The sequence below is a fragment of the Delphinapterus leucas genome, chromosome 8 (genome assembly GCF_059928025.1).
Source record: "Delphinapterus leucas isolate spDelLeu-1000000601 "Yukka" chromosome 8, BTC_Dleu_Yukka2, whole genome shotgun sequence".
NCBI classification, from domain to species: domain Eukaryota; kingdom Metazoa; phylum Chordata; class Mammalia; order Artiodactyla; family Monodontidae; genus Delphinapterus; species Delphinapterus leucas.
In genome coordinates, this window is record NC_143136.1 from 50,793,774 (window position 1) to 50,819,703 (window position 25,930).

The 25,930-nt window shown below is 34.5% G+C and overlaps 1 protein-coding gene across 3 annotated transcripts in view; it reads right to left on the reverse strand.

The window, feature by feature from the left end:
• Positions 1-386: 386 nt before the first annotated feature.
• DNAJC10 (DnaJ heat shock protein family (Hsp40) member C10) overlaps positions 387-25,930 on the reverse strand; it is a 61,702-nt gene continuing 36,158 nt past the window's right edge. For 2 of the 3 annotated variants that reach the window (XM_022567199.2, XM_089916597.1), the window contains exons 12-24: positions 25,600-25,689; positions 24,713-24,826; positions 23,065-23,179; positions 17,902-18,029; positions 17,485-17,601; positions 13,648-13,749; positions 12,276-12,431; positions 11,190-11,323; positions 10,482-10,535; positions 10,059-10,206; positions 6,517-6,636; positions 4,612-4,716; positions 387-3,476 (exon numbers count right to left, since the gene is read on the reverse strand). In XM_022567199.2, the coding sequence (XP_022422907.1) occupies positions 3,465-3,476; positions 4,612-4,716; positions 6,517-6,636; positions 10,059-10,206; positions 10,482-10,535; positions 11,190-11,323; positions 12,276-12,431; positions 13,648-13,749; positions 17,485-17,601; positions 17,902-18,029; positions 23,065-23,179; positions 24,713-24,826; positions 25,600-25,689 (1,395 nt within the window). In that variant the 3' untranslated portion in view covers positions 387-3,464. The remainder of the gene's footprint in view (positions 3,477-4,611; positions 4,717-6,516; positions 6,637-10,058; positions 10,207-10,481; positions 10,536-11,189; positions 11,324-12,275; positions 12,432-13,647; positions 13,750-17,484; positions 17,602-17,901; positions 18,030-23,064; positions 23,180-24,712; positions 24,827-25,599; positions 25,690-25,930) is intronic. The other variant, XM_089916598.1, reaches the window with a different exon arrangement.

The following is a 25,930-nucleotide window of genomic DNA, read 5'->3' on the forward strand; positions in this document are numbered from 1 at the left end:
GTACAGTTGACCCTTGAACAATGTGTGGGTTAGGGTTGCCAACCCCCAGCACAGTCGAAAACTCATGTGTAACTTTAGAGTTGGCCCTATGCATCTGAAATTCTGCATTCATGGATTCAACCTACCAGAGATCATGTAGTACTGTAGAATCTATTCATTGAAAAAAAATCTTCATGTAAGTGGAACTGCACAGTTCAAACCTGTGGGTCATTTGTACAAGAACCTAAATGCAAATCTAGTGTTAAAAAAAAAAAAAAAAAAAAGACTCAAGCCAGTAAATCACTAACGTTTTTATATATGATCAGTAATACATTTATACTTAGCTTGGTGGTTGACCTAAATTTTCTTATTACTCTTACTAAAAACAAGGTTATTCACCAGAAGAATTTGGGTACATTTATTTATTTTATTTTTGGCTGTGCAGCATGGCTTGTGGGGTCTTAGTTCCCTGAACAGGGATTGACCCTGGGCCATGGTAGTGAAAACACCTGGTCCTAACCACGTGACCACCAGGGAATTCCCGTTGGGTACATTTAAAGTTTTGGTTTATATAAAGTGGTATACTATCAGAAAGGTTATTTCCTTCTCATATTCAGAATCAATTTTATCCTGCAAGTATCACTACAGAAAATTTTAAATGCATTTTAATTTAAACTTTGTACTATTTCTTAAACAGTCATGATGGACTGAACATGAGACATGTGAGTTTGTTGGTAGACCGAAGAAATTAGACTATTATACAAAAATTGTTTAAATGGCTTAGAAACACTACCTCTTCATTAAAAACTTTCTTATATAAGTATCTTTGTAAACTGTATCCCATAGGAAACAACATAGTAATGCTTTTCTAATAACTGTACTTCAAAGAAAATTCCTGCTTTGAATACTGTTAGAAAATAAGGACAAATTTAAAGAAAACCTTTAAAATATTAATAAAGAAAACCTTTAAAATATTAAAGTAGTTATAGTTATTTTGAAATAGTTATTTTAAAATCTTAATCATATCCTTAAAATGAAAAAGATATGAAAGACATTAAATAAAATTTGGGAAACTAGAGCAGGCAAGCATCATTAATGCCCCAAACGTACATTCCCAACAGTTTCACATAACCACATTAAACATCTAATTTTCAAGTCCTGCTGCCTGATAGAATGCACTCTGGTCTGCGAGAAATGGTGCTATGTTACCCAAGGCTAGCTGCACACAAAAATGGTGTTGCTGAGAAACATGCCATGTTTTACCTGGCACTCTAGAGGTGCTCTACTGCACTAATGTGGCCGTTAGAACCTTTAATCCTGTCAGCATGTCAATGATACTGACATGATTGCAGAAAATTCTGATGCATGTTACTTTTATGCTACATGTTACTTAACATGTCTCCCAGGTAGTCCTGGCTTTTGAGCTGATTCTACAGGCACATACCTAGGCCCAGTTACAGGATACATAATATTTACTATTTCATTTACTGCCTAAGATATTTCTCAACCAGTAAGTTTGGCATTCTATTTATAGGTAATAGTACAGGTATCTATAAGCTTGTTTATGGGTCCCATGTCAGAATTGTGAATTTACAGACACTAGGGAGACAGGGACTAAGCATTGGGTTTAGTTTACTTTTGCACACTTCTGTGTCCAGCATAGCGGTACTCTCATAATTGGTACAAGTTCAGTAAATATTTACCAAAACTTCTTTAGGCATTCCATTTTGGAATTCTTGTAGAAACAAACCAATTTTGAAAATGTTCTAGGCTTTGAAAATTTAATAAATGAAAGGCACTTGCCATTACTGATCATAAGTAAAAAAGGTGGTATAAAATTAAGGTTAGAAGTGGTGACTCTTCTGTATGTGCCCACATGTGTAAAGCAGAATTTAAGATAAGAAGTTAAAAGATACACAAGAAACAATATGGGTGAGAATATGAAGAATAGGGTTAGACTTGAAAATGAAAAAAAAATCGATTACTTTTTGGATAAATTGCAGTTATAAATTAACCTTTATGAGGAAATTTTGGGGAATGGGGTAAAACAAAACAAAACAAACAAAAACCCAAAATTCTCCCAACATAATAAAGCATGATTCAAATAGGTTTTTGGGAAAACTTAAGTTTTGAAAAAAATCTGTTGACCTCTTTTGATCAATTGGGATTTTACCATTCCATACATTCTGAATTATAACTAAATAACTACATGTTACAATGTTTTGTTAATGTGCAAGGAAAAACAATTTGGATTCCTTGAGCCTGAACAATTAAGAAACCAAAAGATCCCATCCTTAAATTTTTATCCTTGATTTTCTTACAAAATTAACTTCAGTTGTTAGGCCAATATTTATCTGAAAATGGCAGCCTCCAACAGTAAATAATTGGAATAAACACAGCATCATTACGAGCTTTAGGAAAACAAATCTACAAAGTTAATTTTTCCTTCTTGAATAATAAACATTGGACAAGAGTGAACAACCAAAACCATGAATAATAAACATTGGACAAGAGTGAACAACCAAAACCAGGAAAAAAGGCAAATGTAAATAAAGGATATGCATCAAAACCAAGTCCAGAAATCAAAAACAGATATTAGAAAGATGCTTCAGAAATCAATAACCATCACAGGGAAAACATTATGAAAGCAATTCAGAAAATAAATGAACACATATCTATAAAATACAGAAATATTTGGGGTACTCTACAATGCCCAGTTAATTGCTATAAATATTTTTTTCCCCTCAGGTATATGTGGATACTATAGAAATCAATAGGATTTGTTTACTTTCTGTTATAAAATTTTTTTCTCATATGTGAAAAATTAAAACCAATTCTTCAACCTTTAGAAAAGAAAATGAATCTCTTCACTATAATACAGCATGAAAATAGGGTATCTGTTTATTTTCCCACATTTTGAGTATGTTTTTTAAATGAAATACATGGTCAGATAATCAATTTCAGAGATATTTTTTAGGAGAACAGGTGACTGAAAACCAAGTTCTCTTTTCAGGCCAGCCACAAAACTTGAATTGATAAAGTACACTTTGTATAACTTGGCATGTACGTAGATCATAGAGCAGGCTCATGTTTGAGCCAGCCAGCCTAAACATCTTTCTGTGGGTCAGGTCAGCAATCTGTGGCCCATGGGCTGAATGTGGCTTGTGGCCTATTTGTGTACAGCCTTGAGGCTAAGAATGGTTTTTACATTTTTTAAAGGGTTGTAAACAAAATAAAAACAGAGAATATGTGACAAAGAACCATCTATGGTCTACAAAGCCTAAAGTATTTATGATCTGGCCCTTTAGGGAAAAAGTCTGCAGACCCTTCCTTTATATTAATGTTGTACAGAATTCAAGCAGTGCAATTACAAGTCCAAGATAATGTTCATTTATTCCCATCCAGAACATAGTAACATTCTGAAAAGGTGGCTTCTGACGTCATCTGTCAATTTCTTTTCAATTTTTTCTTCATTTTCAACATCATTAAAGTTCATCCTACAATAATAATGTAAAAGTGATTGAATTCCTTTCTCTTTCAACATCTAATGTTAAAAAGAAGTTAAAAATAATAAACTGACCTAAGTTTTACCTTTTCAAAAATAATTACTCAATATTCTTATTTAATAGATCAGATGAAGTATACCTCACCTGTTGTAACAATGGAAAAAGGGTATCTCACAATTCTCACCTGCCCGTGGCAGATAATACCAATTATAACTTTACCACACTTTCAAAGTCATATTTTGATGTGCTCTATAACTTAATTTCAGTTAGCATATTCTACTTTATGACTAATGTTTTCGATTTCAAATGTTTCACTTGAGATAAGTCACAATTTTAAAAATAAAACATCTTGAGAAAACGAACATAGCCAAAATATCAGAAAAACATTTTTGTTCACTAAAACAAAAAAAATAAAGTTTCATAACTATCTCTTTTCTATCTTTTAGGTTTGGATAAAACATAATTCTTGAGGTAGCTTGTAAAGCTTCCTATACCAGGGTCTGTAGTTCTAATATGGATCTATAAAGCTAGACATCTCTAGCCCTCTTCAGAGGCTGTGCTGTTCTTTCGTCTTTTCACCTTATAGGGAAAGAATCCAAGAAACCTCGCGTGTGACTGTATTAAATTCCATTCAGAAAGCACTCTAGCATTTGTAAACTCTCTGGTCTGTTTCTAAATATGTCCTAGAATGATACTGATTTAAAAAAGGAAAACATGAATAGCCCTCTGAAGAATAGCAGGAAAGAGGCTGCAATGCTTCTTGATAAATAATTCAAGGATGGGGGGCAAGATGAATACAGGTTTTAATACATCCTGACTATACCAAGAACAAAAGAAAACTTGCTCTCCAAAGTGTTATGAGGCTCAAATCAATGCTTTTACATTTAAACAAATTTTAATAACTTATGACCATAGTCACTATTTTTCTGTTAAATGGTTTTACTTGTCCCAATTTCTAAGCATTTAAGTGTCCAGAGGCTAAATTTGTCATATTTTCCAAAGAAGAAATTTCTAACTACTTACTAATTTTTGAAGCTTCATTTTACTGTTTATTGATACATATACTATATAGTAAGAATAAATTCAAATACTGTTTGCCAGAGTCAGTTCTAGATTTAGTCCTTACCTTATTTCTCTTTCCATGATTTTGGAGGTTTTCCAATTTTTCATATATTAAGGTAGTAATCTCTTTTGCATCTCTGGAATCTATTTCCTCTCCCCAAGTATTTCTCTACAATTGAAAACATTCTTCTTATAACCTTTTAAGTATCTAATCAAAACATGACATTTCCATCTAAGAAACTTGATTAACTATTCCTTAAAGTTCCAAGTGTTTAAAACTTCAATTTCTTCAAGGAAATGCTGCTGCAAAAGCAGTTAACCAATAATTTACCTGAAATAAATACTAACAATACTTTTATGGAAACATGTAAATTAATACCTCGATTAAAATGCATTGCTAACTCCAAATGCCTCAAAACGTCTAAATTGTTTAAGATGTCCCCAGAGGACTCAAAACATTCTAATCTAAAGTCACTGGCATAGACAAAACCTTGACCAACTACAACAGTGCAAAGCAATGTATATTTCCTGGTTCTCGTCTGCCCACAGCAGGAAGGTGGCTAAAAAGCAGGAGAGAAGACAGGTCAATACATCCAGGCCCGCTTATTTTGGATCTGGAGCCACCTGTTTCCTTCTTCCTGGTGGGAACTCCAAACTGTATGCTAGGATTTTGTTTCTGTGTATAGCTGCTCACCTGGTTTGAATTTCTCACTTCAATCACCATTCTGCTTTGGCCTTCTCTGCTGGACTTCTGGATTCTACCCCTGCCTTTCTGTTTGGACAGGGATATTTTGGGTCCTAATCTTATCCTCTGGACACATGGTAACATCATGTTTTCAAACAGCTCCCTGTATAGCCTGGTTAATTCTGTGACTGCTCATTATACTGATACTTCCCTAACATCATTCTACCTGAATAAGACGCCTATATATGTCACCTAATTCTCAAGTGTTCTGAGAGCTGGGAAGCTAGTGATTCCAAAGGAATTAAGATTCAGGCTCTGGTATAAAGCTCCTTTACTATCACTGAGTTCTGCTTACCCCAGACTGTTCTTAAGACAGAGATAGCTTCCTCATAAACCAAAATCCTTCACTGAAAAATCTAGATGTCTGACAAATCTACATTTCTGAAATTCATCATCTAATTTCTTTAGCTCTATTTCAAAATGTATTATAATCACAAGTAAGTAACACAAGATCTTAATCTGATATTCTTAAAAAGTATCTATTAAAACATTTGAAATTATTCATTTCAATGTTTTACAAGAAAACATGAATGCATGGCAGATATTTATTTTTATCACAGTTCTATTGTCAAAAATGTCTTATTTTACTTGGGAAGACAGCAAAGGTCATGAGTCCTTTCAGTTAGCAATTATACTGGCTGAAAGATATACGCTTTTGTATCAATGGCCATAGAGACCCACTGGTAAATGCCAAATTTTCTTGTTAAAAAAAAAAAAAGCATATTGTCAGTGGCCCAAAAAAGAAATTATGAATGAACCATGGAACCCTAACTTTTATTTTATAGTCTAAACCATTAATAAGTATTCCTCAAGGTAAATGCTCAGGTACTAAGGCTATTTTTAAGTATTATGACAGTATTCTCTTAATTTTCTCTTTCTTTCCCAGAAAGACTAATTATAAAGATAATATATGTTAATTCTATAAAAGTAGGAAATACAAAACTTCACAGAAAATAATTACCTTGAATTATACGACCCACAGAAAACTACTATTAGTATTTTGGTGTGTCTATTTAGTAGCTCCCTATTCAGGAGTATAAAAATTTTAAGGCAATGGAGATCATATCAACTGTGAGGCAGAAAAATCTTTTAAAATCACTTGGTGTGTATGTGAAAAGAAGCTTGTTTCAGTGACATGCAGTGAAATTAAAAATGACAAAGGGAAAGAAGCTAGAAAACGTTACCTGCTAAAGGAAAGGCACACAGAAGAAGGCATGTACATACCTTTGCCCTTTCATAGGGATAAAATTTAACAGTTGGATAGGCTCTGATACCAGCTTTCTGGCAGGTTTGAGCATAAGCTTGACAGTCTACTTTTCCAGCTTTCACTTTTCCTTTAATCATCTAAAAAGAGAAAAATATGCTTTGCTATTCTCTTTGGCATATACTATTCTGGCAACCACAAAGCAATGATACTAAAAATTTTAAATATATATAAATCTAAGGATTTGTTACTTAAAAAAATAAGTAGTTTTAATCATTTCCATTCAAACAAGATTGCTTCCAAATTCTTACTATCTCTGAACTCTTATGTACCTAGCACAGCCCCGCCAATAGCAAATAAACTCTCCTTTGCCTTATCAAGAAAATTGAGAAGCTTTATCCTGAACTCTTCTTCGCCTTCCTCCTGTTACCCACAATGTGTCTGTCACACCACAAACATCTCAGATTCTGTCCTCCACCTCCCTCAGATCTCTGGTCTCACCTGCTGAGGCAGCACTCTTCCTCCTGTGGAAGGCTGACTATGTCTATATTCTCTGGTCCCTCTCTCTCGGAGCTCTTTCTCACTCTTCACTATATACACATATGACCAAAATGAATTCCTTCCTTAATTGCACTGGTTCCTCTAGTTACCACCCTGCTTCTTTCTCTTTTTGAGCAGTTTATTCTTTGACCACTTCCTCATCATCTACTTATTATCAACACATTTTAGCTAGCTTCTGTTCTTACTGCTCCCTTCACTGAAACCACGAGAAGTTCACCAATAACTTCTATTTAGCCAAACTGAATGGACAGTTTTCAGTCTTCTTAATGGGTATCTGTCACTACTGACCACACCTTTCTTTCCTGGCTTATCACTATTCTCTTGGCTACTCTACTTCTCTGGCTATTCTTCCTCATTTCTAGCATGGGGACCTCCTCCTACACCCGCCCCTCAAATTAAAATGTCCAATCACAGATCCATCTCTCATCAACAATTTTTTTCACTGTGAAAAATCTCCCAGGGAGATTTTATATACCTATATGCTGCTGAACCCTATTATTCCCCTTGATTTCAGTCAACTATGTACTGGCCTGTTTCACTTAAATAAGCACCTTAAACATAACATTTCTAAAATGAATCCTTTCGCATTAACCCACTACTCCTTCTGTCCAACGATTCACTCAGTTCAGGCCAGAAACTAGGGCCATCCTAGACTCCTTTTTCTACTGTACTTATCACAGACAAATACTAAATCCCAGTCATTCTTATATCTCTCACACTTGTTCCATTCTTTCTATCACCACAGCCATAATCCTGGTTCAGGTTGTCACCTCTCACTTCAGGACAATTAAAATATCTTTGCTACCTCTAATTTTGTCCCCAGGTCTGGGGTACTCAACAGGTGGACTAACTTGTGCTAGGGCACCAGCAAAAATGCATCCAGAAGCATGTATGTGTGCGTGCACACACACACACACACACACACACACACACACTCATAGTGAAGGTCAGAAAAATCTAGTTGACTTGTACTTTGGGTTACAGAAGGACACCATATTGTTTTTGGTGCTCTGATCTTTCTCTGATCTTGATGGCTCATGTTCAGTCCATTCAATGTGATCCTTCTAAAATATAAAATGGATCCTGACACATCCAGCAGTTCTCTTCCAGTGCTTATATAGAATACATTCTGAACAGTATGAAAACAGTAAGGAAGAGTGTACAATGTGAGTAGTGTAGGCAAGCAGACCAAGCCATCTCCTTCTTGCTGCCTCAGTTTTTGCCACTCCCCTTCTGTCTTTATCTTCTGGTAATCCTGGACCAACAGTGGAGAAGCCTTAACATGCTCCACTGTGTTGTGTCCCTGTATCTTTGCAAATTCTGTCTTCTCTGTTTAGAGTACTCTCCAGCCAACCCTTTCAAAGCGCCACACTCCTAGTCATGTTGTAATTCTCATCTCAAATACTAACTTTTCTGTCCTCCTGGCATGACTCTGACCTTCTTCTTCCCATACTCTTGTTTCACTCTAATTTCACTATAGTAATGGTCCTCTTGATTTATATATATTAATTTGCATTTTATATTCCTACCAGATTAAAATCTTGTTAAAGACATGGAATTTTTGTCTTTCCATTTTTTTAGCCCTAATATTTGGCATAATGCTACTTGGTGCTTAGGATTTGCTGAATGACCTTTTTAATAATTTTCTGCTATATGCAAGATGTTGCTGCACTACAAAATATATAATTAAGTTTTTAAGGGATAAGGGAATAAAACATTTTTGTTAGACTTATTGGAGAAAAAGGAAGCATAAGAGGAAAAGAAGATATAAGTAGAAAAAAATGAATAACCTCTTATTTCAAAGACCAGTCAATAACTAAAATAATGTTTTACGGCTCCATAGGGCTTTTGAAATCCTTTTGCTAAAAAATTCCCCTGGCTTGGGATGTTCAGGTTTTGTTTTAGACTGGTGGAACTGGTACTGACTTTCTCATTCTAATGAATATTTCATAGCCAAAGGCAAAGTTCCTTGAGTATAGAGGTGAGGAAGCTATCAGTCTGGATGAGGCCACTGGACTGTTATGACAGAAACACCAAAACAGACTGCATTTAGTTTAATTTTATAAGCGTTTACTGAGTTAAGACAGAGGGGATATACAGATAGATAAGAAATGTATCTTGCCCTCACAAAGCTCATAGTTTTATAGAGGAGAAAGATATCTTAATATATAGTTAACACGCATTGTGTAAGCACACTGATGGAGTACCTGATATCCAGGTGACACTGCTTAAGTGGGAAGGTTAGAGAATACATAATGCCATTGGAGCTGGGTTTTGTACGATAGGGAGAAAAAAAATCTAGATGACCAAGGTAAGGAAAAGGCATTTTAGAGAGGAAACAGCATGTACATAAGGGTACTTGTTCAGAGAACCTGGAGTACTTTGTAGTGCCTGGAGTGTAAGGTGTGAGGTCAGGGAGAGAGATAAAGCTGAAGAGGTCAGAAGGGTCACATCAGAGATTTTTAGTCAAGGATGCAGGTCAAGTAACGTGGTTAACCGGAAGCCAGAGAAGGCAATATTTCAGAAAGATCATCAGGGTGGAACTGAAGAAGGTAGACTGGCAATATGAGACTTGTTAAGAGGCACATATGATTGAGTCTAGATGAGAGATGATGAAGGCTTGAACAAAAGGCTAGCAGAGGAGATGATAGGAGATGACAGATTTGAAGGGCATTTAGGAGATAGAACTGATAGGATCTAGTGACTGCCTGGATGGCAGCAGAGTAATGGTGATGGGAAGAAAATAAGGAACAAGCAGAAGTGAGGTTTCTGGCTATTTTGGTTAAGAAGACAATGTCAACCAAGATAAGGATGTTAGCTAAAAGCTTTAACAAAGAAGGAAGAAATCTACTGCAAAGATTATAATCACAGAAATGGAACAGAGTTTTTTAAATTCAAGGAAACTTTTAAGAAATATAATTATATTTACTATGTCTTATCTACTTATTAAAACATGCCAGTGACCACAACTTATTTAAGTAGATAGACATGACTTACTTACCCTAGCCAAGAGCTCAAACTCTGGAGCAAAGTTTTGGCAAGGTCCACACCAAGGAGCATAGAAATCAACCACCCAATGGTTTTTCCCTTGTAAAACTTTTTCACTGAAAGTCTGAGGCGTTAGATCTATAGATGCTTGAGGTAAAAATCTGTGACAAGGGATGAAAATTACTTTTCATTATACAAAACCAAAGCAAACATCTAAAATAGAATATTGCAAATCTTTCTAAGTTAAATGACTTCAAAGAATGACAATGTAATAATGTAATAAAGCACAACCTTATCTTGGTAAATTATAATTCTTTACTAAGTACTTTAAAATGCTAAAACCTTAAACAACTCAGTAAATTTAGCTATAGACATGAGAGGAAGGTAAATAGCATTGAATATAATTTATACAATGATACATATTTTAATTACTCACCCTAGACCCCAGATTCTTAGGGAATAAGCATCCCTATTCCAACCATTGTAACTACTGAAAGAAGAAAAAATACGTAAGTTGTAGACAGTTTTCTATTACTGGACATGTTCAGAAAACAATCTCTTTGTAGCAATTTAAAAGATAAGTTTAGTTGACTGACTTCATCTAGCATCTCTTTTCTCAGATATACCTAGCTGCAAATACTGCTTACATGGCTTTCCAAATACATTTTTCTCTAGTCTCGATGTCTTTTTGTACTCTGGACAGACCTGAATGTTTAGCCGCCTGCTGGACATTTCCTATAGATCTGTGGTAATGGCAGAACTCAAAATCTCCAAGGCCTTACTTTCTGAACCTTTATTCCAGTTATTACTGTCTATCAAATTCCTACCCACTTTTTAAGACCCATGAGGACTAGTGGAAATAATGTGAGCAAAAACCCACTGGTAGAATACCTGAAACCAAATAGGGGCTTAGTAAGTGTTCTTCCTCTCCTCATTTTGTTTACAAGATTGTCAGCTTCATGATCAGTGGGACTATTCAATTCACTTTTCATCTTGTAAATTTCTCATTAGCACACTATCTTAAACATGGTGGGCTCCCAAAAATACTGGTGGTTTAACTTTTATTTAGTTAGGATAACTTTTAAATTTTAACTGTATAAATAAATGATTATATAAACATCTTCAAATTTTAGAGAACACTTACTGATATTGATAAGCTTTATTTGATTTTGGGGGAAAAAATCTTATCTCAGGGTATCTCCGAACATTTTCTTGGGAACAAAAAGAATGATATTGTTGGCAGTTTATACTGCCCACATTGATCAGTCCAGTTAATGTCTATAAAAGAAAAAAAAGAGATCAAAGTAATTAGAATAAAATTACTATAACTATTTTATATATGTTTACAATAGAGAAATAGTCACTGTGAGATGATTATTATATTATTTATCAGTGATTTTCACCAAAAAAAATGGGTAAGGGCTTAAAACATAACAGAACATTTATAGTAATGCACTGGAAATCTAATTTTGTAGTCAAGAACTTATTACAATTATTGCAGATTAAATAATTGATTTTGTTCATCTATGACATGGGGAAAATTGTGTGGTTATAAAATTCAAAGTGTTAGAAACCAAGAACTAATGAAGTTCTTTGCAATGGTATTTCAAAGAGTTACTTTTTCAAATGCAGCCATGGGTCACAGCATACTGAGTCACGCCCAAATTTAAAAATTTTATTGAAAAGAGCAGAAAATTGTATTATTATGAATTTAAGATACTAAATAATTTTAACTCTTAGGTTTATTATTTATCTTAGAAATAAATACAAAATAGTAATTCCATTTTCCATTCTGGTATTTAAATAATTTGTTCCTGATCCTTCATGATTTATACCACTCTGTAGGAAATTTAAAAATCTGTTTCATTGAACAAGGCCAGTTTTTTCTTACTTTAAAGTCTCACAATATTGTGAAGAAACTGTATCTTTAAGCTGTAAAAATGACGAAGTAGAAAAAATGTTAATAGGAAATAAAGGAGATCCGTGTGTTTGATGCTAGCAGAAATTTGGTCAAATATACACCAAGTGACATAGAAAAAAGGGTAATTATTCTATACTATTCATATACCAGACAGAAGCAGAGTTGAAATCTAATTGGTATATAAAAAGTGATCAGAACTTTTATTAAGTGATAATCTAGAGGCGAGTTCACTCATCTCAGTTTCAAAATAATTGTTAAATAAACATTCTTAGTAAATGTTAAGATTTACAATAAACTATTTTACTACACCCGGGCCATTCTTTTCCATTCTGGCATTAAGACTTGACACGGATGACACCATGGAGAATAGAAATCAACCATCCAGACTTCGTCATGTTTTCTTTGTTTAACCAGTTCATTGAAAGTGGTGGGTGTCAAGGAGATCACTGAAGGATTCATAAGATCCTAAAGAGAATACAGCTTTCATTGTAACAGATATAAAAAGGAGTAGTTCATATATTCTTGGCAAATTGTTGGTATCTGTCATTTAGAAAGGTTCCTGTTTCTGAATAATCAAAAGATACATTAGGATATATAAAGAGAATCTATAGTGAATTATTTTAAAAAGTAAGAAATGATCCTTTATTTTTTAAGTTTGGATTTTGCCCATCAGTCTTATTAAATCAAGGTATATTTTCTTATTTTATACATCACTAAAATCATCTTAGGTAGAGAAAACAGGCAACTTGAATTAAGGTTAGAGGTAGATGAGGCAAGAGTTCCAAGAGCTGCCCAGATGTCTACACAGGCCATATAGTTCTTTTTGGAACCAATAATTGGTTTGGAAATGACCCTTTAATTATTTATGGAAAGCCTACTATTCTATTTTTCTGACATTCCGACGAGATACTGCACAACCTCAGATCACTTGCTCCAAATACTGTTTTAACAGAGCTTCAGTCTATCATGATTGGGTAATACTAATAAAGATGTTCGCTTCCCTGGGGAAACAATTAAAAACAACACAAAACAAAAAACTATTACTTTGGAGGAGGAGGGAGAGATGAGCAGGACAGAAAGTAGAATGGTCACTGCACAGATAATAAGCTAGAATTGTTCATTTCTTTCTTAGGAGTTCCCCTGTAACTATTTTAGTCAATTAAGACTATTAGTGAGAAAAAAGGAGATGTTGTAGATGTAGAGCACTTTTGGGCTAATAACACAGCAGGCTCGGCATAAGCTGCCTGGGCTTGAAGAAGCCCTCCATTGGCAGTTGGGGTAAGACTGTCCTTAGCCACATATTTCTTGGAATTATACAAGAATGGGGCTCACTGCTATCTCATCTATATAGGACTGAAAAGGAATAATCTGTGGTAATTCTACCTGAGAAAACAGGGAAAGGGGGTGACAAGGCTTTATGTAAAAATTACAATTTCATCTGTTAATAAATGTCCATAAGTACAAAGCACTATACTAGGTAACAAACAAAACATATACTTGCTATAAACTCTGAAAATAAGTCTATAATATTTAAAAGAGTAGAAAATTTAACAAATTAATGTTGTCAGAAAATGTTTTGGCATAAAAAGAACAAATCCTATTATTAAACATCATCAAATATTCATACAAAGTGTAAACATACATGGAAGGATTTATAGCCACAGGCTATAACTTAAAATACCTCTACGAACTCCAAGATCTGTTCTGCAGAGTGATGCCCTTCATATTCATGAATGTTGGACTGGTTGAATACCACTGTTGTTGGATAAGCCTGAATGTTATACTGTTAGGAATGAGAATACAAATTAAACAAAGATTTTATACACTTTACCCAATTGTTTCAAATTCATAACCAGCTTGCCTTTATTTAAGTAACAACAAGAAGATTTTTAAAACTCATTGCTAAACTGCTGGTGACTGAAAAATTTTAGCCTGGCCTGATTTAGCAAAGGAAATAGATTTATTGTTGTACTCCTGAGTATCTGATCCTTATAGTTACTCCATTAGCCATAAAATCCACAGGCACTGAAACACTGAGAAGTCCTCTTCTGCTCTCCTGAACCAAGGTGATGAGGATGTAAAGAGCAGACTAATCTCTAGCTTGAGTGTTTTTTTTTTAATACCATAATAAACACTCCAATTTGTTTAGAAGTAGAAGAAAAATCAAGGAAATAAAAATAGCAAGAATAAGGAAATAAATTAATAATTCATGTGTATAGAACCATATTTTAGGTTAAAGAATTATGAATCATGCCCTAAAAATGAGGTCACTTTTTATTCTTTGCTCAATTCAGCTTTTATGGTAAAAAATACTATAATTTCCTCCTCAGAATTAGTATGAACACTAATCCAGAAAGCACTTCTCTAAAGTTTTTCTTCTTATTTTTTTTAAAAAGTTATAAAGAGATCCCTATCTGTGGATTTGCTGTAGCTGAACTTTGCATCCTCAAAGTTGAAAAGCACTCATTAGCAAATTGGAATCTTTGACTAGGATTCAAAAATAATTTTAGAAAAAACAATGGAAACATTTATCAAACTTTCGTAAATGAGCACAAATAACCCATAAGATGAACAAAACAGTAATTTTATCTAACATTTGACAAGTCCTTATTATGTGCTGAGCACCTTTTTAGCACTGACATGTGGAGTTTCTCATCTGTTCCTCACAACAATTCTATTCAGAAGCTAAAATTACTAAGTCAACTTTATAGATGAGGAAACTGAGGTACTGAGAGGCTAAGTGACTTGGTCAAGTTAACCAATTAGTGAGTAGTGAATCCTGACCTCTATTCCAGGTGAATTTGATGCAATAGTTTTAAATCTTTAAACTTTGCTTAATTATCTATAGGATATTTAAAAGTTGAGATTAAAAGTAGAAAAACTACAGGAATTCAAATTAGTTTATCACAATATTTTATCTTTGCTTAGCACCTTTTTAAAGTCGCATACAAGGCATTCAAAACCAAAGAAAGGCCTTATTTATTTCATTTTTTAAACTTATTTTAATGAAATTTCAAACATAATGAAAAGAGAATAATCTAACAAACACTCACGTATACCTCTGCTACATTTAAAGATGATTAACTTTTCTGCCATTCTGGCAGACTGTTGAAAGTTCTTTCTTGATCCCATTTCCTTTCCTCCCTGACACCAGGAAAGAGCACGTATCCAATCCATTGATGTTTTAGACTCTGGCTACATGCATATGTATCCCTAAGCAGTATATTGTAATGTTTCAGCACTTATAAATAAACTTTGTATAATTTCATCATACTCTATATACTATTCTGCAACCTGCTTTTTTCATTATATTCTTGAGATTTACCCATGCTTGTAAAGACAGATCTAGTTTTAAGTCCTCTATGGTTATTCCACTCTGTGACTGGATAATTTATTTATTCATGTAATTGCTATTGTCAGCTAAATTAAAAAAAAAATTTGATGGACGGGGTGTATGACTATTGCTATAATTTGTACTTTCTTGATGACTAGTGAAGTCGAACATTTCCCATATTTATTGAATTTCCTCCTTTACAAAATTTCTGTACACTTTTCTCATTTTTCTTCTATTTAAAAAAAATTGATTTGTAGTCTTTAAATATTCTGGACAGTAAGGTTTTGTCAGTTATGTGTGCTGCAAATATTTCCTCACTCTGTTGTTTGCTTTGACTTTATAATGTCTCTTTCTCTGGCAATAGTTTTAAACACTTAACGTAGCCAAATTCATTCCCATTCATAATTTTTATCCTTAGTGTATGTGTGCCTACATAGGCATGCATGTCTGTGTGGAATGAAATTATTCCTCACACAGATGCATAAAGATTTCACCCTACATTTACTTCTATTATGTTCTTAAAACATTTTTTTTAAAAAAAATTGAGGTATAGTTTACAATATTTAGTTTCAATTGTACAGCAAAATGATTGTTTTATATATATATATATTTCAGATTATTTTCCACTAGAGCTTATTACAAGATATTGAATATAATTCCCTGTGCTATACAGTAAGTCTTTGTTGCTTATCTGTTTTATGGATAGTAGTGTGTATCTGTTAATCCCATACCCCTATCTGTCCCCCTCGCAAGCTTTGGTTAACGGTAAGTTTCTGTGAGCCTGTTTCTGTTTTGTGTATATACATATTCGTATTTTTTAGATTCTACATGTAGGTGATTTCACATAATATTTGGCTTTCTCTGTCTGACTGACCTCACTAAGTATAATACTCTCTAGGTCCATCCATGTTGCTGAAAATGGCAATATTTCATTCTTTTTAATGGCTGAGTAATATTACACACACACACACACACACACACATCTTCTTAAGCCAGCTGTCTGTTGATGGGCACTTGGGTCGTTTCCATGTCTTGGCTATTGTAAATAGTGCTGCTGTGAACACCAGGGTGCACATATCTCCTCAAATTAGTTTTTGCTTTTTCCGGATATAGATGCAGGAGTGGGATTGCTGGATCATATGACAGCTCTATTTTTAGTTTTTTAAGGAAACTTCATACTGTTTTCCATAGTGGCTGCACCAATTTATATTCTCACCAACAGTGTACGAGGGTTTCCTTTTCTCTACACCCTCTCCAGCATTTATTATTGTTTGTAGACTTTTTGATGATGGCCATTCTGACTGGTATGAGGTGATACCTCATTATGGTTTTAATTTCTCTAATAGTGAGTTGAGCATCTTTTCATATGCCTGTTAGCCATCTGTATATCTCCATCATAATAATTACTGAAAATCATCAGATATCCAGTGTTCAAGTTTCCCCAATTATCTCTATTGTTTTTTTCTGGAGTTAGTTTATTTGAACTGCATCCAAACAAGGCCTAGACACTGCATTTGAATGATATGTCTTGTAAGTCTTTTTCATCTCTTTTTTCCTTCTTTCAATGTATATATCCAATAAACTGGTGTTTGTCCTGTAAAGTTCTCTACATGCTGGGACTTGAAGATTGTATGTACCTGGTGTCACCTGACATGTTCCTCTGTCATTGGATTTCCTATACACTGGTATCTGGAGGCTTGATTTAGGTTTTTTTTTCCCCAAGGATATTTTATAATTTCTAGTTCTTCCTAAACTGAAGAGTATTTATTAACCTAAGAAAATATTTTGTATGTAAACAAAAGTTAAGAAGCTTGTTTAATTTCTATTAACTACACTTAAAAGACAAAGAATAAAAACTATAGACCACCAAAAGGTAATATTAAGTTAAAAAAAATCTTAAATAATTGAAAAATTGAATGATCATCGAATAATCATGTATTTTATCAAGTCAACTAAATATTTTTCTGAGTTTCATAAATAAGACCCTGTCTACATTGAACCACATATTATCTATTTACATTTAGTCCAATCATAATTTTATATCATTTTGTTGAAGTTATTTAATTTGTTACTACTCTAAATGTTAGATGTACATTTGAAAGTTATTTTATTGCTTTAACATTAGGCTGCCAAAACATTTTACAAAAATATTAATTAGAATAAATTTTTTGTACTTTGCCTTACCATGTTACAGAGTCCCTCGTGAACTGTACAATCTAATGTACCAAACTTAAGCTGACCGTAAAGATGCTTTGATGCTTTTCGTAACTCTGGCAATAAAGCTCGACATGGTGGACACCACTATGAAAGAAAAAATATTCATAAGCACTGAGCCAAATGAAACAAAAAAACACCATGTTTACAACAAGCAAATTCTAAGTAAGACAAACCATACTTAGTTACAAATCTTATGCATTTATATTCTCAATCCTTGGAGGGGAGGGGCAAGTATATCAGCCTTTCCTAGAAGTAATATGTGGCAGTGGCCAAACTGAGTAACATGATTCTAGTATTCATGGTTCAAGGTTACCCAGAAAATGTTTTTTTGCTGCGACAAGAGAAAATGACAATATCGAGATTTGACAGATAAACATAACTTACAGGGGCAAAAAAATCAACTAGCCATGGTTCTTTGTCATTGGCAGGAAAATTTTGAGGTCCCAGTGTGGTAACATGAGAATTAACACTTTCTTTGGCAAAGGCAAGTATATCATAAAGAATCTTCTTTCCTTTGAAACAGAGAAAGAGAAAAATTTAAATCTACATTCTGTCTTTTTATCCATAGAAACATTTCAAAGCTTTTGTACTTGAAATATTAAAGAGAAGATAAACTTATTAACAAATTGATTTTGTTGAGGTTTTAGTGTTATGTATACTATATACACATAGGTTTGCTCTGCCAGGAGAAACCTTTCCTTTACTCTGTTTCTTAGAGGATCAGATAAAATGTCAAGATCTCTTTGAAAAGTTGCTTCATCCTCAGAGGCAGAATAATTTCCTTGCAGTGTTGAGTTCTTTTTGCTTACCTGAACTACTGTTACAGCCTCTTAAATCTGTTTCTTCAACCTAGACTTCTCTTATGAATTCAAAACCTGTATTACCAACTGCCCAGTGGAAATATTTACTGATGTCATATAAACATTTTAAACAAAATATATCCAAATTGATGTTGAGCTATTTTCCCCTAAACTTGCTCCTTTTCTCACCTTCCCTACCTTGGCAATGGCATAATCATCCACTAGGTGCCTAAATAAGATTTCCCGGAGTTATTCTTGCCTTCTTTCTTTGTATCATAGCTCCATCTCCTACCATCTCCAACCCCAATTTAGGCTACTGCCTAAATTTAGTCTGACCTACTGAAATAACCAAGCTGGTCTTTCTGTTCTGCCTTCCTTAACTAATTCATTTTCTACATTGCTACCACAGGCAAGTTACAAAAACATTCATCTGATCATGTTGTCCCCTTGCTTAAAGACCACTGCCTAAAGAATATACTCCTTAGGGCTTCCATGGTGGCGCAGTGGTTGAGAGTCCACCTGCTGATGCAGGGGACACGGGTTCGTGCCCCAGTCTGGGAAGATCCCACATGCCGCGGAGCAGCTAGGCCCGTGAGCCATGGCCGCTGAGCCTGCACGTCTGGAGCCTGTGCTCTGCAACAGGAGAGGCCACAACAGTGAGAGGCCCGAGTACCGCAAAAAAAAAAAAAAAAAAAAATACACTCCTTGGCTTGGCAAATAATAGCTTTCTTAGGACCAGCACATAGTCCATTTTCCCATGTGCCCTCTGATTTATTCACTTGATAGTCAATATTAAGTCAAACACCTTTTATGTGTCAGGTCCTGTTTTAAATGCCATACTGCATGCAAAATTAAAAAAGATACAGACCTTCTCCTTAAGGAGTTCACAGGCCAGTAGGAGAAAGAGAGAGAGATTTTCATAAATATTTAGAGTGAAAAATGACACCACATTCTCCTGCTTTTTTCTCACTCTTTAGCTGCTGCTGCTTGAATTGCTTCATGAATTCTATCTTTGACAAGTGACCCATAGGGCCCTGATTTTGTCTCTCTATGCACTTTTGACAAGCTCATACTCACCCAAGGCTTCAATTACCATTGATATGATGATCATTTGTACCTACAGCTTTAGCCCAAACTCTTCTCCTAAGGACCAGGCCTATATTCAACTGTGAACTGGGGGTGTCTACTCCATGGCACCTCCCCCCGCAGGGTTCTCTTCCTCACGGAATGGTGCAATCAGTCACTCAGCTGCCAATTCACCAAGTCAGAAGCCTCGGTTTCCTTTTCTTATTCCCCTACATCTAAAATCTAAACACAATCATTGGGGCTTCCCTGGTGGCACAGTGGTTGAGAATCCGCCTCCCAATGCAGGGGACACAGGTTCAATCCCTGGTCCAGGAAGATCCCACATGCTGTGAAGCAACTAAGCCCGTGCGCCACAACTACTGAGCCTGTGCTCTAAAGCCCGTGAGCCACAACTACTGAAGCCTGCACGCCCTAGATCCGGTGCTCCACAACAAGAGAAACCACTGTAATGAGAAGCCCATGCACTATAATGAAGAGTAGTCCCCGCTCACCGCAACTAGAGAAAGACTGCACATAGCAACAAAGACCCAATGCAGCCAAAAAAAAAAAAAAAAACAACCCCCCCCCCACAAAACCAAAAATCCCCCCAAAACCCCCCACAATCATCAAGTTATACTGATTTTGTATTCTTGGTAGTTAAAAACTCTGTCCACTTCTTTTCATCCACATTACCACTATTTAGATAAGGTAGCCATCTACTCTTACATAAATGACTGCATCAGACTCTACCTGCTCTCCTTTCGTCCAATTTTTGTTTCTATCCATTCTAGGCAGCCAGTAGCCTTTCTAAAATGTAGAACTAGTTGAATCATATCTCTGCTTAAATCCATGAATCCCTCTGCTTTGCCTCCAGGATAGAGTCCAAATTACTTTACCTGACAGAGGAAACACATAATTTGGACCCCTGGTGCCCTCTCAAGCCTCAAGTCTCATTCCTTTTCACACTCAACATTCCAGTTATCCTGAAATTCTTGCTTTCTAAGAATGAATGAGGTACCCTTTTATTTCAGAGTCCATGAATACATTTGCTGGTTCCTGGGGTTGGAATGTGTTTAACACCTCTTTATTTGTATAACCATTACTTCTACTTTAGATCTCAATGAAGAGCTTGCTTTCTCTAACCTCAGAAAATTATTCCATCTATATGTTCTGCCTAAGTGCAACCCATACTTCTCTCTTATGGTAGTCAGTCTCCAAGATAGCCCCCAATGATCCCTACCTCAGGTTCTCATACCATTGCTGTACCGGGGTTGGTGGATGTGACCAATAGGATATGGTGGATGTGACGGTTTATATCATCTGAGATCAGATTATCATTGCTTGTGTGTGTGTGTGTGTGTGTGTGTGTGTGTGTGTGTGTGTGTCTCTCTCTCTCTCTCTCTCTCTCTGATAAGTCATTCTGAGAGAAGTGAGTAGCCATACAGAGAGGCCCACCTGGTAAGGAACTGAGGCCTCCTGACTATGCCATGAGTCAGCTTGGAACCAAATCTGCCAGCCTCAGTCTAACCTTCAGATGGCTGTAGTCCTTACCCACCCTGACTGCAACCTCATGAGAAAACCTGAGCCAGAACCACTCAGCTAAGCTGGTCTCAGAATCCTGAACACCAAAAACTGTGTGAGTTAATAAATGTTTGTTGTTTTAAGCTGCTAAGTTTTGCGGTAATTTATTACTCAGAAATAGATAATACTCCTCACTTCAGACATTTTAAAAGTTGACCATCTACATGTCTGTTTTCTCTACTAGTTCATAATGTTCATAAAAAACACCTATTTAAATCCAATACTCAACACCTATTTAAATCCAAAGAAATAATACAAGTTACACTATAAAGTTAGTGACAAAATACAAAAGGAAGTACTTGGGTATTCATGGTATATTACAGGGAGAAAATGCTTTATGCAAAGTTTTGAAGGGTGACTTGGAGTTTGCTAAATATTTTGAGGGGCAGGAAGAAATGATTACAATGCAGGAGCAAGAAAAAAATCTTGTGTAAAGGCACAGGAGTGAAAGAACATATTTTCAGTGATCTACAAGTAGCGGAGCTAAGATTATTTGGAGGGGCAGAGGTGGGAGATGAGGCTGGAAAAACAGGCAGAGGCAGAGAGTGAATGTACCCTATTAATTTAACAACTATTTACTGAGCTACTACGCACCAGCATCCTAGGTGCTGGAAATACAGTGGTGAGCAAGACGAAGTCATTGCTCCTATGCTAAGGAATCTGAAGTTTATTCTAAAAGAGATCAGGAGATCCAAGGCAAAAAAGTGACATGTGAATGTTCTAGGTATTCTAGGGTAATAAATCAGCAGATAAAACAAGTAATTAATTGTAAAGAGAAAATGCTATGAGACAATTATATTGGAGAATATTAAAGAAGATGAAGGAGATGATGGACCTGAAATAAGGCAGCGAGGGGGAATCTGAGAAATATTTCAGAGGAACAGAACTCCATTATTAAAACTTGGGTCATTTCCAGCACTTTCAGGAGGTGGCATAGTTTAGCGTGGCTATAAGCATAGGCTTTGGAGTCAGACACATTTGGATACAAAATCTACCTTGACCAATTACTGGTTGTCATGGGCAAGTTACTTTATCTTTCTGAGCCTCAGTTTTCTCCCTTGCTGGGTTGTTGTGAAGATAAAGATGGATATGCACAATATGCAAATTCTTTTAGAAAAACATCTCATTTATAAAAAGTACTGAATAAACAGTAGTTACTGTTAAGTTTATCTTGTCAAGTCTTTGATCACAGAATTCCTTCAGTCTACAGGGCCTCACTTGTTTTTCTCTTATTTGCTTTGGGAAATTGAGTATTCAAATGTCATTTTAATTCAAAGATCACCTCCTGACCTATACTATGCAAAAGTCTCTTTATTTAATCTTAGAATTTATACATAATGACTATTACAATGTTTTTCATATTTTCTTATAAATCTCCCTCCTCTCACCCACCGCTAGATGATATTTTAAGCTTCTTGAGAGCAGAGTCCATGTCTTATAATTTTGCATTCCTAACACCTAAAAGAGTGCTTGTCATGTAACAGGCATAGTTATCAATATCTGTTATTTACTAACTGTGTTATAGTCAGTAGTTTATGTCTCTCTTTTGCTACATTTGACCTTTTTTAGGACAGGGACGATGATGTATTCCAAACCCTAGGAATTGGAACTGTACTTTCATGATGCAGGGCTAAAGTCCCAAACAAGGTGAAATGCAGAAATATAAATTCAAGAGAGATAACAAAGCAGTTAATGGAGATGTCTGGTCATCTAGTGTTTGAAAAATCCAAAACAATGTCTAGAAATTGCCCCTAATGATTGAGATGCTACATTTGGCATACTGAAATGGAAACTAGGTGTTTCTTATTTTTGTCAACAAGACAAACCCTGAAATTCCTTACTAGCCTGACAAGTCATCAGAGCTCTTACTGAAACAGTGATCAAAATACTGGGGAGAAAAAAGGGATTTATTTTAAACAGTAAAGAAAATAAAACAACTATATTTAATTCAAAATATCCTTCCCCACAAGAAACAAATTTACTAATAAGTGAGAACAAAGTTATTTTTCATAATCATGTCCATATAAAACAAGGTTAAAAAGTAGAATTAAGAATTACTATTTGAAAATTGAGAAATTTTTATCACTTTTTCCCTTCTTACCATGATGAATTTCAAATTCCTTAGTTCCTTGTCCTTTAAATACTGCTAGACATGGCTGAAAAACATAGAGATTACTACAGATGTCTGGTGCAGAGGAACAGTCAAACTTGCCAACCTAAAGTATAAAGAGAAGGTTTAATCCGTTGAAAATAAAATCTTACCCATTCAGTTAAATATTCATAAGGATAATCCAAAAATGACATTGCATAACAACACAGCTTCTAAACAGAAGTTAATGGACCATGAAAGTAAGAGACAGAACTAATTAATTTACATTTAACACTGAAACTAAATTTAGTTATTAAAAAAAATGCCTCCTAGAGATTTCAAAAACCTGAGAGGAAATTTCCAAGAAAATATTAAGTTGTTTAAGAAACCACCCTTCTAAAAATGTAGAGAATATTTATATAATCGTGGGGTGGGGGAAAGAGAGAACGTCTTAAGAGAGACCCTACAAGCAGAAATAATAAAGAAAAAGGTTCACATTTTCATACGGTATGGAAAAAAAATCCAGTGGGCAAATGATAAACCAAATATTTGTAGCATTTAAGACAAAGGATCTATTAAGAAATAAAAATATGAACATCCTATCAGGAGAAAGAAAATGGGCCAGAGACACACATGGAAAATAAAGTAGAAAGCAAATAAATGAAAATGAGTATTATTAACAAATCACTTTTGGCCTATCAGGACAGTGCTAATTATAAAGAATGATAATACCAGGGCTGGCACTGGTATAGAGAAATGGTCACTTACATGCTGTCAGTAAGAATATAAACTGATATAAACTTCCTGGAAGACTCTGGTAATGAGGATAAAAAACTTTGAAGAAAATATATAACCTGGGTTCAAAAAATTCCTCATACTGCATTTTTGCAGTATATCTTTTTGATATAAAAATGGAAACAAAGTCACCAGTAAAAGAGGATTTGTCAAACAATCATGGTGTAACCATACAGTGAAATACTGCTTGGTCTTTAGGACGATGACTGATACATTTACATATACACACACACATATACACATATATATTACACTGGTATGTGGAAAAATTTATATTACTAAATGGAAAATTTTACAAAAGAATTTAGTGAATCTAATTTGATTAAAAAGCATACATATAAATTTACATGTATGTCTATTACAATGGCCATTACAATATGCATATATGTGCACACACATACATATGCCCACACTTAAAAAGCTTGAAAGGTTATAACAGTAAATTCTTAGTAGGTTTATTAACAGTGGAGAAAATGTGGATAATTTTTAGGCATCTACTTTAATTCATTTTAGTGCTTATTTATATATGCTAATTTAAAATAATGAATATGAAATTACTTACATAAAGAAATAAGAATTTAAAAAAGGGAAAGATATCCTATTCTATAGTATGCATTCCAGAAAAACTATCATACAGATTTATCACATACCAACTACCCAAAAGAAATGAAGGTTAACCTTTTTTGGATATCATTTTAACTTTTAATACAAAAAAGAAAACGCAACAGAAGAACAAAGGCATTTAGGGGTTTCTTAACCTAGAATTTCAAATAAACATTTTTATGTTATTTAAAACATAACTTTATGTACTAAATTAAGAAGAGAGCACGTAAGCAGAAGGCTAGGCAGAATACACTTTTCTTACTTGAATATGTTCATTTTTAAGTAGAGTTTTTAGCTTCTTCAACTCAGGATCATTTGAATTTTCATTTTTTCCAAAATGAAAAAATAAGAGCCACCGATGATGAGCCAAACGATCCTTAAAAGTGATTAAAGAAGAAAGTGATAAAGGAAAAGAAACATGAGAGATGGGAAATCCTAAGAGTTCTATCAATAATTTCTATTTCTTTGACTTAATTTTAACTATCCTACCCATTATTTCAAAATATTGTCTAAAATTCAGACCCAGTCATATTCTTATTTTGTAGTTTATTTGTAATAATGCTATATAAATCAATTATATAATATTACACAAAGAAAAGAGTCACTAAATCATAAAATCTTAAAGACGATGACTGTGCCAGGAAAAAGTATGATTTCAACAACACAGAGCCAAAAAGCTGAAAGGTGGGGAAGTCAGATTTCTTCAGGTTTAACAAAAAGTTTGGTAGGGATATAGACTTAGAACACTCTGGGATCAAAAAGTAGAAAAAATAATTGATTCTACTACAAACTGAATATTTCTAAAGTTGCCTCTTAATTCTCAGTGAACAATACAGATAGTTCTGTAAGCGAGAACTAAGAGTTCCAGATCAGATCCAAAGTTGCTTTGTGATCAAAATCTTGCCTTTCCTGGTGCACCTCCTGCAGCCTACCTTCAGGACTAGTTAGGTTTCCAAAACTACAGATCCACACTGAAGCTGCAACGCCAGCAACCCTGGCATTAGAGTTCAACCTAGAACCAACTGATATATATATAAGTCCTTTGAAACTGCTACTTCTTCTCCAAAATGAATAAAACGCTGATTTTAAAATGTTAAGTTCTGAAATGTTACCAACATTTAATACTATTTATTATTAAAAAAATATTACCTCTAGTGTGTTTGCCGAAAGTAGTTCAAAATCTGGAAGGTTATGCATTATTTCCAAATATATTTCTTTAGCATCCAATGAATTAAGAAACTAGAAGTAAGAGAATCATAATCTTTTTAATCAACGTTCACTTATTTTAGTATCTTAGTTTTTCAGTTTTCAGAGAAAGAACTTTTAAGGAAAGTAATCAGAGAAGTTACACAGTTTTTAAGCTAATTATCCTAAATGTTGTCCTTTTCCAAAAAAAAGAAAAGGACAGTATATCATATTGTGGCAATTATTAAACTGGGTTGTTTCTTTAAAAAACAGTGATGTAAAATAAATTTCATTA